At 36.3% G+C, this 13396-nt stretch overlaps 1 protein-coding gene across 6 annotated transcripts in view; it reads left to right on the top strand.

Annotated features, from left to right (window-relative positions):
- Window positions 1-13396, top strand: part of LOC105732478 (kelch-like protein 2) — a 118699-nt gene that overhangs the window by 90742 nt on the left and 14561 nt on the right. For all 6 annotated transcript variants that reach the window (XR_001111000.3, XM_012474564.3, XM_012474565.3 and 3 more), the window contains exons 7-9: window positions 2574-2690; window positions 4456-4605; window positions 10879-10996. Coding sequence is in view for 5 of the 6 variants with exons in the window: in XM_012474564.3 (XP_012329987.1) it covers window positions 2574-2690; window positions 4456-4605; window positions 10879-10996 (385 nt within the window). In the remaining variant the exon portion in view is untranslated. The remainder of the gene's footprint in view (window positions 1-2573; window positions 2691-4455; window positions 4606-10878; window positions 10997-13396) is intronic.

The raw sequence follows: 13396 nt of genomic DNA, 5'->3' as shown, positions 1-13396 counted from the left end.
GTTACCTAGGATGGCAAAGTTTTGGTAGTTCTAGACTGAACATTCTTGATTGTCACCTTCCTTTAGGTTGGTTGATGGTCACCTTCCTTTAAGTTGGTTCCCTATGACATAATATCTCACTTTGCCAGTCGGTCCATCCTTCCTGCCTCCCTCCCTTTCTCCCTCTCTGTGCAGCTACTGCTTCTGATTGTAGTCTTTTGTCTCTCCACATTTTGGGTTGCCTTTGTCAGCCACCTGCACTTTTCATATAGCTGGAGATAGAAGCTCCTCTTAGTGGGCTGTTTTTCTTTGGGTGAGTTTTGTAGCACATGGAAATCAGAGCACAAAAGCTGTGAAAACATTGTGCTTAGAGAAAATGAAACTTGAGTTTCTCCTTTATGTGCTTTGCATTTAAAGTTTTGTAAACTCTGATTCTCTTTCTCAAGGATATTAATTTCATCTGGGGGTAAAAGACACATTTACTCTAATATTTACAGTATTAAAAAATGTGAAAGTGTTTGTGAGCTATATAATATTAACATACTAGAAATACAGAGGATGATGACATTACTATTCACATTTAATAGACATGTATTGGGTGCCTGTTATGTACCAGACACTGGCATGGGCTCCTAGAGAAGGGAAGATTAGTAAAATAGAATTTGGTAACCATAGACTAGTGGAACAGCCAGTAGGGTAAATAATTGATTACAGAATGCTGTAAAGGGTACCATGGGAGTATTTGTTTTTTCCAGGGATGGGGATAGGGATGGGGATGATAGTTCAGCTTGGTACAGATATATATTTCAAGTCTTTTAAAAATGAATCTCAGTTTGTCAGAGAAATAGGGATGGGTGGGAATGCAGAGGGCATTCCAGGTAGAAGAAGCAGAATATACAAATGTAAAGAGGTGTGAAAGAATAATTGTATTCAATGTGTTCAGTATGATGGGAATTTAGAATATGACAGAGTGGTGGAAGATAAAATGGGAAGATGATATAATAAAATATCTTCTCAGTTATGTTAGAGAAAACTAACTTTATTGTAGTGATGAAGAGCCTTAGAAGAGTTTTAAACAAGGGGAGAAAATCATGCTAAAACCTGCATTATAGAAATATCATGAGGGCTGCTGTGGTTTTCTGCTGCTACCTAAGTCATTACAAAATGTAAAAACATAAACAATAACCATTATATTATGCTGACAATTCTATGGTCAAAATTCATGCAGAACAATAGGAACAGCTTGTCTCTGCCCCACAGTGTCTGAGGCCTCAGCTAAGGTGACCCAGATGGCTGGGGATAATCTGGCATCGTTCTATTGGAGCCATCTGGAGCTTCAGTTCTTCTGCACGTGGCATCTTATGGATCTGTAATGTCCAGTCTGGCTCCTCCACTCACTTTTGTCTGGCTTCTGGGCTCAGGGTTGATTGGTCTCTCCCTAGGTCTCCCTCTCTCTCCCCTCCCTTTCTTCTCTGTAACTTGCTTGGGTTTCTTATGGCGTGGTGGTTTCAAGTAGCCAGACTTCTTACGTGACATTTGGCTTCCTTCAAATGAGCATTTCAGGAGACCAAAGTAAAAGTAACAAGGCTGCTTAAGACCTACCTTCAGAAATCACAGCGTCACTTCCTCCACACTCTACTGGTTACACAGGGCCAGCTTAGATTCAGTGTGGAAGGTTACTATATAAGGATATGGATCTGGGAGATATGGTTTATTAGGAGACTGTCTTTGGAGACTAGCTGTCGTGGTGGTGGGCAGAATGGACCAAAAATGAGATGAGGGCCAGATAAGAGGATGTTGAACTCATACCAGTGAGCAGCAGGTTTTGATGTGGGATAGTAGAAGCAGCAGGGGGTAGAGAAGACAGAACTGAGAAATATTAAATAGAATTGCCAGAAAGCAAACTCTCTTGTTCGCTTAATCTCTAGCACCTGACACATAAGAGACACTTGATAAATACTTGTTAACAGAATGAATTAAAAAGGGGTGTTAATTTTAATGTGCATTATTTTTAGTTTATTGCTTTATTCCTGGATCAAAATAACCTATATTTGGTCTCAGCCATTTGCATATTGTCAAACATTTCTTGCAAACCTTTAAAGAGTATTAAGTGATATATTCATCAGTTGAAAAGGAAATATGTAGACAGTTTCTTCATATTAGCTTATTAGCTTTCTCACAGTTATGTATCGTAAATAATGCCCTTATTTTTTAATTTGTAAAAAAAAATTTCAAAGTACCACATTTTAATATATTCTACTCTTACAGTCTATTCCTCAAGCCCTCGATTTATGTGTGTAGTCTAACATTTGTTTGTAAACCTGAAAAAAAAGCCAAACCTGACTTATTTATAAGTGTACATGATTTTCATTCCACAATATCACTTTGCTTTATTATTTTGGGTAAATAGAAAAGAAATAGGGTGAATGGCTTTGTAAGTACATTGCAAGTCAGGATTTTGAAAACATTTGAGCTGTGAATTAAACTTGGATGTCTTAGCGAGAGTTGTATATAAAATGTTGTTTCATAGTTTATCCAGATGCCTTGGTACACAATTCATTTCTTATTTTTTCTTATCCTGTATTTTCTGCAAGGTATTTGAAGCAGTAATTGCATGGGTGAACCATGACAAGGATGTGAGGCAAGAGTTTATGGCCCGACTGATGGAACATGTGCGGTTACCTTTGCTTCCTCGGGAATATTTAGTTCAGGTAAATGTGTATGCAAAACATAAAAATCCACATAGCACCATGTCACTGGCCTGACAGCATGTAGATCCCTATCAAGCAGTAATAAGAGCTGTAGAATGCAGTTCTGTGGAGTACAGGACAGAAGACAGTCAAGGACCTTGCAGGCTGGAGTGCAGTGGCACTATCTCGGTTCACCACAGCCTCCACCTCCCCGGCTTAAGCAATTCTCATACTTCCGCCTATGGAGTAGCTGAGACTACAGGTGCGCACTACAGCATTGCCTAATTTTTGCATTTTTAGTAGAGATGTGGTTTTGCCCTGTTGGCCAGACTGGTCTCAAACTCTTGACCTCAAGTGATCTGCCCACCTCGGCTTCCCAAAGTACTGGGATTATAGCCATGAGCCTCCACATCCAGCCGCCATTCCCCGCTCTTAGAAGTTTGCTTCTGCCCCTGTTTTTGATTTGGGTAAGTAAGCTCTTGAACTTATCAAGGTAGTATTTGTGGTCATTTAAATACATGCAAATAAATGTCCCTGTGGCAGTCACTGCTTTGCATCTTCTTTACTGTTTTTTCTTTTTATAGCCTCTTCTGATTCCCCTGCAGACCTGGAATTTTGAGGTCTGACCCAAATACTGTTTAATTTTACTTCATAATTTAATAGTGGCATGCATTTGATTTCTGTCTTTATTTCTAAGCTGAGGGAAAATGTTATTTGAAATAAATATGAATAAATGATTCTTTAGTGGTCTCCAAATAATTTTAAATTTGCTCTTTTATTATTGGAATCCTAGTAGGAACATTTCAGCATTATTTTAATAGTTGAGACCATTGGAAGAATCATTTATTAAGAGATTAGGTTTGAACATTTTAGGATTTCTTGAAACCTCATTACTTTTTGTGATCTGTGTATTCATGGGTCTTCTGGTATTAAGAAAATGATCCAAAAGGCTGGATGCAGTCAATGGCTCACATCTGTAATCCTAGCACTTTGGGAGACTGAGGCAGGCAGATCACATGAGGCCAGGAGTTCGACACCAGCCCGGCCAACATGGCAAAACCCCATCTCTATTAAAAATAAAAAATTAGCCAGACATGGTGGCAGGCATCTGTAGTCCCAGCTACTCAAAAAGGTGAGGGAAGAGAATTGCTTAAACCCGGCAGGTGGGGTTTGCCAAGATTGTGCCACTGCACTCCAGCTTGAGCCACAGAGTGAGACTCTATCTCCAAAAAAAAGAAAAGAAAACGAACCCAAAAGCTTGTCCTGCATTTGATGTCAGGCTAGGCAGTACAAGGCTTATTTGTGGTATAGGCACATTGCTTTAAGATATTTTTAATTTCTTTTCTGGATATTTTACTGGCTCACTTGTGTTTCAAAAAGGTATCATTAACTTATTAGTATTGCCTTCTCCACCTGAAGGATGCATTATCTAAATTTTGTTTCTTGTTTTTCTTACTTTTTGGCTTGATGGTTAAAGTTAAAAAACAGGAGATTATAATATCTAAAGAGTTCATCATATTCTATAGCTAACATTCAAGTTTATCATTTTTCATTGCAGTTCTTCTCTTTATTACCTAAATATATTATTCTCTTCAGACCAGATACTTAAGCATGTTTGGTTTTATTTTTCTTGTAGTTGTATTTATAAACTTTTTCCTCATTTACACTTAGACTAAAATAAAGGGCATAGTTACTGCTTTTATCCTCTCCTTTACTTCTTTTTCTTCGGCAATTTAATTATGAAATAGCTCTACCTTCAGGGGGTGTGTATGATTTCTTGTTACAGAGGGTTGAAGAGGAAGCATTGGTCAAGAATAGCAGTGCTTGCAAAGATTACCTCATTGAAGCAATGAAGTATCATCTGCTGCCGACAGAGCAGCGTATATTAATGAAGAGTGTCCGGACCCGGCTGAGGACACCCATGAACCTTCCCAAAGTAGGATTGTTGCTCATGCATGTTATTACCTCATGCAAAAGGCTTGTAGTGAATCTGTTAGTACTTTGCTCATCTGAATTTCCATGATTCATTCTTTGTTTTAGTTTCCCTTCAAGAGAAAACGTGACTAAGAATGCACTGTAGTGTATGTAATTCAACCTCTATTGATTTTATATGTTAAGGGTGGAGATTGTTTGGTTCATTTAATTTTTTCAAACTGCATGATGTCACTCTTCTGGAACAGAAGACAACTGGTTTTTGTCCGCTGAGTTTTATTAGCTCTAATTATAGTAGAAAGCTCTAATGATAGTCTAAAGAAAAAAACCAGACCAGGTAGAAAGATTTCTCTGTAAGCCGGGGGTGCTGTGGTTCTGTAATCCCAGCACTTTGGGAGGCTGAGGCTGGTGGATCACCTGATCAGGAGTTCAAGACCAGCCTAGCCAACATCATGGAACCCTGTCTTTACTAAAAATACAAAAATTAGCCGCGTGTGGTGGCAGACACCTGTAATCCCAGCCACTTGGGAAGCTGAGGCAGAGGCTGAGGCAGAGGGACCCAGGAGGTGGAGGTTGTAGTGAGCCGAGATCGTGCTACTGCACTCCAGCCTAGGCAACAGTGCATGAGGCTCCATCTCAAAAAAAGGAAAAAACAAAAAAGAAAAATTTCTTTGTAAGCTAGGTGTTTATTTAATAACTGAAAACCCAGTAGTTGCACAATTACACATTAGAACTACGGATGATGAAATAGCTTGTTCAGTTCATCTCATTGCTGTTCCCTGTTGTATACCATTTGATGGTTTCCTGCACATCATAAGTAGCCATTTCAGCGTAGATTCTCACGTCTTCCCATGTCTCTTGTGTTCATATTTTCCTATGTAAATGTTTATATTCTACTTTTGTCTTTTTAGCTGTGGCCATTGATGTTTTACTGATTCAATTTTTCTTACAAAATAACCCCTCATTTCTGTCTCTATTGGCAATTCCTTCTGCTGTGTTTACATCTTTATAGTACGACCAATACTTTAAGCACCATTTTGTGCGTGATCTGATCAGACTGATTCATAATATAAAGCCTTTATTTATGTATTTATTTTTAACACTTGTGTATGTTTTGGGCAATGCTGAATGAAGAAATAAGAATGTTATCTCCTGTTTTCTTATATCATATTTAGTTATTACTCTATCCTTTCCATTGAATTATGTTTTTAAAATTCTTTCACTTTAATACTTTTACTTAATATTTTTCTAAGTTTTACTTTAGAGTCTACATGTTTAATTGCTGCAAATCTGTATTGGTATTGTTTTTCTGTTTTGCCTATTACCAACAACAGTTCTCAGTTTAAAACTAACTGCAGATTTGCCAGGGTGCTACTGACTTATTTTTCTAGATCGGTAATAAATATTTTAACTTAGAATTGATCTCAAAACTCTCTTGGTGACATTTTGTTAGAAGTATCCAGCCACTGACGCAGTCTTTTTATAGAAAGTTTTATTCTATATGATTATGTTTATTATCTAAGCCAAAATAAGTAATTTAGCGTACAACGTCTGATGAGGTTGAGGATCAAATGGATTCAAATTTGGCATGACTTTTTAAAATATCCTTCTGTGTGTTATTTTATCGGCCCCTAGAAGTTCAAATTCTTTTCTCAAAATCTTCTAAATTTTTACTCAGAATTATTATTAGTTAAAAAAGTGTATTTACAAGCCATTCACTTCCTATCCTGGTTTGAAAATTGGTGTTTGCTTTCTTTAAGTTTTCTGATCTCTCCTCAGTTCTCCCAAGATTTTTCAAAAATAATTATAAGTGGCTCAGTAAGTACATTAGCTAGTTCCCCTAATACATCAGTATTGATGCCATCTGAGTCTGCTGATTTTATACATGTTTACATTTTTTAAATATCCTTACACCTGATTTTATAAGTACCCATCTTTTAAGTCTTCATTAATTCATATTTGTTCATCTTATTTGGTGTCAGGTTTTGTTCTTAAAAAAAATCCATTCATAAAAATTGCTCAGTCTTGGCAGTAAATTTAAGGTTGCCATTTATTTTATGCTAGTCTTTTCCAATTCCTTCTAAATAATGTTATATCTTTAATACTTATTAAATACTTCATATTTGTGAAAAAGAATTTCTTCTTGCATATTCCTTCTTCTGGCATCTTTAAACTTTCCTATCTTTAGCTATGCTGCAGAGATCTTTAGAGTGAAAATGAATTCACTTTTGATTCCTGGACTAAGCATGTCATTTTTGAAACCTTCTAGAGTGTTTGGTGAAATCCTATCAAGTACTTTACTTTCTGTTTTGTGGTGTTATGGTCATCTATTCAGTTTGCATTTTTTCTGGGCTTCTCTGGTTGTGGTTTTGGAGTAGGGCTCCTATCGCTGTGTTATACTTTTAGATTTCTCAGTTCTCTAGCTGTTATTTGTGGTGGGCATCTGGGGCCCTGTAGGTTCTCTTTCATTCAGCTCTATCAGTGTGGCAGGAGGGGCACGCAGGCCTGCTGGATAGCAGTGAGCAGCCCTGTTGCTTTGACTTTGCATGTTCACTTGCATAATCCCTTCTCAATGTGTTTGTTATCCACACATATTTTCAAAACGGTGCTGGTGATTAACGATTTTCCAACACAACTTATTTATCATTTTAGAGTTGTTATGTTCAGATTAATTCTAAGGATTTGGGTAAGAATGAAGCAAAGATTAATTTCTTATGCTTGTTATTTCATAGTAATGATGCCTTTTATCATAATAATGAGTCAAATTGAACAAAATGTGGTAGTCATGCTGAAGAAATTATTGTAAGGTTTTGATAATGTTTTAACATGAGAGTGAATTAGTACTTTTTATATTAGGCTCTGATTTTGTAAATTCATACTACTTTGCATGAATGATTCTTTTTATATATCAGACATTAGTTTTGGCTTCTCAGTAAACAGATCGTATAAGGCATCCTTGGATTTGTACAACATAATGAAAGTTATGTATGTTTTGCTGCTTTTGTATTTTGTTACCTGTTCTCTTTGGAATCTATATTTTTATACGTGCTGTCATACTTCTGGGTATATGTTATATTTTAAAAATATTTTTACTCAGCATACTTATTGAAATTTTCTTTTTTTTTTTTTTGAGACGGAGTTTTGCTGTTTGCTGTTGTTACCCAGACTGGAGTGCAATGGCGCGATCTCGGCTCACCGCAACCTCCGCCTCCTGGGTTCAAGCAATTCTCCTGCCTCAGCCTCCCGAGTAGCTGGGACTACAGGCACGTGCCACCATGCCCAGCTAATTTTTGTGTTTTTAGTAGAGACGGGGTTTCACCTTGTTGACCAGGATGGTCTCGATCTTTTGACCTCGTGATCCACCCACCTTGGCCTCCCAAAGTGCTGGGATTATAGGGGTGAGGCACTGCGCCCGGCCTCCTATTGAAATTTTCAATTAGAAACTTGACTTTTCAGGAGTTAATTTTCAACTAATATTTAATAGACAAATAAAAAGAACAAAGTTTAATTGACCTACATTTTAGGATGATTACTTGAATTTGTTTAACTTCCTACCCCTTGACCTCTTCAAATATGTTACATTTAACTTTTCCCTACAAAAGGTCTTCTTTTCTTGTTCCTTCATAGCATGGTGTTCCTCAAATATCTGTGTCTTTTACGGATAACTGGGTGTCAGCATTATGAGCACACTCTTTTAGTAGCCATACAATGACTTGTGGCACAGTCTCTTGGTTTTATATAGATATTCCTGCCTTCTTGTCCCCTCATTGCACATTCTTCTTGTCTCCTTAATCTCTGATTCCTGGAGACCCAAATCCTCACTCCATTTTACCTCTCTTGGGTGAGTAAAGGACAGATATTACTACTGTTCTGTGTAGATAATAGCACATTTTCCTTTGCATCTTTATTTTAATGTGTAAAAGTGAACTATTGCATGGAAATGGAAATCTTATATTCAGAGTTTGAGGATTATAAAATCTATAACTCAGTATTGTTTCTCAAAAAGTTTAAAAAGTGTTCCCTTCTGAAATTTTAGAAAAATTAGTCTTCATCAGATATATCATCTAAGACTCTTTTAACTATTGTCTGTTGGGTAGTTTTGAAATTTTGACCAGAACCTGAAATACAAGGTTTACCTTAACATGCATCCCAACTCTGTGATTTTTACAACCTTGCTTCCCTACCTTTTTTCGGTGGTCAGAGGGGAGGGTATTGCATATTTTTATTATTAATTATATTTATTTTATTTTATTTATTTTTTGAGACAGAGTCTCACTCTGTCACCCAGGCTGGAGTGCATTGGCATGATCCTTCTGCCTTAGCCTCTCAATTAGTTGGGATTACAGGTATGGGCTACTACACCTGGCTAATTTTTGTATTTTTGGTAGAGATGAGGTTTCCCCATGTGGGCCAGGCTTGTCCTGAACTCCTGACCTCAAGCGATCCACCCTCCTTGGCTTCCCAAAGTGCTGGGATTACAGGAGTGAGGAGCCACCGCGTCCGGCCAACCAAAATGTTGATTGGTTGTTTGTGAGACAGAGTCTCACTGTGTTGTCCACGCTGGAGTGCAGTGGTGCAATCTCAGCTCATGGCAACCTACAGCAACTGCTGCCTCTCGAGTTCAAGTGATTCCTGTGCCTCAGCCTCCCAAGTAGCTGAGATTACAAGCACACACCACCATGCCCAGCTAATTTTTATTTTTTGTTATTTTGTTTGTAGAGACGGGGCCTTGCTGTTAATCAGGCTGGTCTTGAACTCCTGAGCTCCTGATCTGCCCAGTTCAGCCTCCCAAAGTGCTGGGATTATAGACGTTAGCCACCACACCCAGCAAATTTTGTTTATGTATTTATTTGAATTCAACAGTAGAAGAATAACAGACCTGAAAAAAAAACATGTAGTTGGTTTATGTTAAGTCTTCTTTTAAGATTTTTAAGATTTGTTCTGCTCTCCAGTTACCAAATAAATAAAATAGGCTTCTTTTTGGAAACAGGGTTTGCTGTCTGATTCAGGAATCGTTTTATACTATGTACCCACCTTTCTTTAGTTCTAAGTACAGGTAGGTCATTGCCTAGTCAAGGTTGCAAACCTCCTGCTTTTATATATATGAGTTACTCCATATTCTGTTTGTTTTTATATTTTGTTTCTTTCTAACACCTGTTTTTCCAATCATCTCATCTTTTCCTGAAGGTCCTTGCCATTCTTTATAGTTTTCCATTTGAGACATATTAATGTTTATGTTATTCTGATTTGACGGCTATATTTTCACTGTTGCCAGAAAGTGTCTGTGTATACTCGGTAAAAGACAGACACATTGATTTCTAAATTCTATCTATTTATCAAGACCATAGATCAGGTTATAGGAAGCTTTCACTAAATTATGGCAGCTTTTTATTTTCTGATCAGCAGTAGCAATTATGTCTATACTAATCATGTAATTTTTCTATCATATGTAATTGTATATTGTTCTTGAGTTACTTCATAAGTCTTGTCTCCTTAGTGAGATCTGTAAAGTCTTGAAGGGTAGAGACTATGTCTTATATTTCTTATGTATAACACCTAACATAATCTGGACACATATAGATGGTAGGCATTTAGTAAATAGTTGTTGGTTGAGTTGAGGGAATTTATAGACCTCATTTATTCTCAGAAGTAGACTATTAGGTATTTGTTTTTTAAGATATCTAGCATCTCCATTACCTGTCCTGTTGGGTTGTTTTATTTGTGGGGCTTCAGGAAAGGTCTCTTTACTGGAGGTTTGGTAATCTGTGCTCTTGTGAGTTCCAATTCAGTTACCCCTCCTTTTTCAATATCTTTTTCCTTCTTCCATCTTTCATTTAATATCTACTATCCCTTTCACCTCATCTACCCAGTAACATATGTTTCAGTTGTATCTTCTCTCCTGGATTGTGGAGATCTAATGCCTGGTCATTGCAAAACCAGGATCTAGTTTATAGCAAGCCCTGTGACATACTGCAGCCTTGCCAGTGATGACTGGCTGCTCTTTTTTCACTTAAATAACTGCTTTTTCTTAAAGGATCAGAAACTTATTTTAGTGTCTGAAGTCCTTATTTTTGACTAAATGTGCTGGTTGATAGAATTGCAGTTCTAACATGTGCCCTCTTTGTTGATGTTTATTAAATGGTTAGATGGTTGTATTCTCCAGTTCACCCTACCATCTTCATCCTAACACTTTCCACACCATTGTCTTTGTAGGACATTTTAAATCCTGAGTATGTAATAGACATTTGTTCAAGTGCTTACATTTCTGCCCTTGCAGTTGATGGTGGTGGTTGGGGGCCAAGCACCAAAGGCTATCCGGAGTGTGGAATGCTATGACTTTAAAGAAGAAAGGTGGCACCAAGTAGCAGAGTTGCCTTCCAGGAGGTGCAGGGCAGGTAAGCATGATGTATCATGGTCAATTCTCTACTCCTGGGTCATTCGGAGCTTTTTTTTGAGGTCTTATTTTATTAATTAGAAAAATTTCTATTAGAAAAGCTTTGAATAAAATAGCTATATAGTTAATAATTCAGAGGCCTCATACATCTCTCTTAAGACATTGATGGGAATAGCTACTCTCTCCATCTTTACATATCTTTCTGATTGTTTAGTGTCAGGTGGAAGAGCTAGTAATTTGCTGGATATTTCCTAATTACCTTTGCCTGAAGTGTTGAGAGGGAAATTCTTTAGGTTGGGACCCTTAGTTCTAGGAGATTCGCTCAACTATAAGGTAGAGTTAAGCTCCTCAGTTATAAGGCACAATTGCCTTCTTCAAGGCATCTGTTTTACGAACATTTGTTGAAATATGCTTTCATATAGCCAAAACTGTGATCAAAAGAAGCAGTTATTATACAAACTCAGGACTTTTCTTGGGACTTAAGCATGGGTCCATAATTTCTGTCTCCTATAGCAAAATGAATTCTGAATGTAATGAAACATTTCTATGATGTTAGCACTTTAACAATACATCTTGGAGATTGTTACATATCAGCATATCTGGAGTTACCACATTCAGTAAGAGCTGTCTAGTATTTTATTTTGGTCTAGACATAGTTTTTAATCGAGCATTAAAAATGTTTTTAATCTTAATGTTATTATAAACAGTGCTACAGCAAATCTCTTATACATACATCATTGTGTACATGTGCTAATATATTTTGGCAGGATAAAACTCTAAAGCTAGAATTACTGATTCAAAGGATGTCCTAGGAAGATAAACCAATTATTACTCCTGCTAACAGTAAAATATGAAGATGCCAGTTTCCCTAAACTCCTGACAGTACTTTGTAATTAAATGTTTTGAGCTTTCCCAATCTGGTGGGTGAAAAATACCTTAATTTGGACTTATGTAATTGTGAGGAAAGTTAAATATCTTTTTCTTTGAGTTGTCTGCTTATGATTTTTGCCATCTTAATTGTTTTACTGATGTCACAGCTACAGTTGTATGTTAAGGAAAGTATGCTATATAGCACATTCAAATGAATGGAGACACATAAGTCAATAAAGAGTATTGGGATAACTAAGTAACCATTAAACCATATATTCCTCCATTCATTTTTGTCTGTGCTATATAGCGTGAATATTTATTTGTATTAATCTTTTATCTTTTGACTTTGTGCTATTTTTTCCATGTAAAAACTTTATCTTTTAACATAGTCCTGTATACCAAAGTTTTATGTCTTTATACTTAAAAATTTGTTTCTTGCATAGAAAAGTCATATGCCAAAATTATCTATATGTGTGTGTGTGTGTGTGTGTTTGTATACACACACAAACATCTTTTAGAAAAACTTTATGTGGAAATAATTTTACTTACAGAAGAGTTGCGAAGATAGAACAAAGACTTCTGGTATATTCTTTCCCCAGTATTAATATCTTACTGTGATACAATTATCAAAACTAGAAATTAGCCTTGGCATATTAACTGAAATACAGACTACATTTATATTTACCAGTTTTCCATTAATTCCCTTATGCTGTTCCAGGATCCTACTTTGCATTTAGTAGTTGTATCTTCTCATCTGAGTTAGTCCCATCATCTTTCTTATCTTTTATGCCCTTGATTCTTTGAAGAGGACTGGTCAGATATTTCGAAGAATGTCTCTCTAGTTGGATTTATCTGATATTTTCCCATGGTTAAATTGACTTATTATTTCTTGTGAGAGTAACCTTGTTCACTTGGTTAAGGTGATATCTGCCAGGTTTCTACCCTGTAACAAAATTATATTTTAAAAACATTTGTTGTTCTAGTACCTTTACAGTTTTATTTATCAATATATATTTAAGACATCTGGGCTTTATTTTAGTATAAGATGTAAGGTATAGATTTTGTTTTTTAATGGTTACTTAGTTATCTCAATACTCTTTATTGACTTATGTGTCTCCATTCATTTGATGAAATGCTGCCTTTATTATAAACTAAATCTCTACATTTACTTGGCTTTGTTCTAAATTTTCTGTTCTTTTCCATTGATTGATTTGTCTTGCCTATTCATGCATTAAGACAAAGCAAATTTTAGTTACTGTTCTTTATATATAATATGTTTTACTGTGTTATGAAACTAGTGATAGGACTCCTATCTTCTTTTATATCCTTCAGTAAATTTTTAATGTCTCCTTCCATTGGTCCTCTGTATTTCTTGGCAAGTTTATTTTTAGGTATTTTATCTTTATTGTTACTATTGAAAATAGAGTCTTGTATTCTATTTACTAACTGGTTTCTTAATTCATATCTGATTCCTAGTATAGTTCCCTTTTCATTGGGGTCATAAGTCATTTGACTCAATTTATTGCAAAAT

Source organism: Aotus nancymaae, unplaced genomic scaffold (assembly GCF_030222135.1).
Source record: "Aotus nancymaae isolate 86718 unplaced genomic scaffold, 86718_ANA_hifiasm-v0.15.2.pri h1tg000033l, whole genome shotgun sequence".
In the NCBI taxonomy this organism is placed as follows: Eukaryota; Metazoa; Chordata; class Mammalia; order Primates; family Aotidae; genus Aotus; species Aotus nancymaae.
The sequence above is the reverse complement of the archived record's forward strand: the minus strand, read 5'-3'. Positions and strand labels throughout refer to the sequence as shown.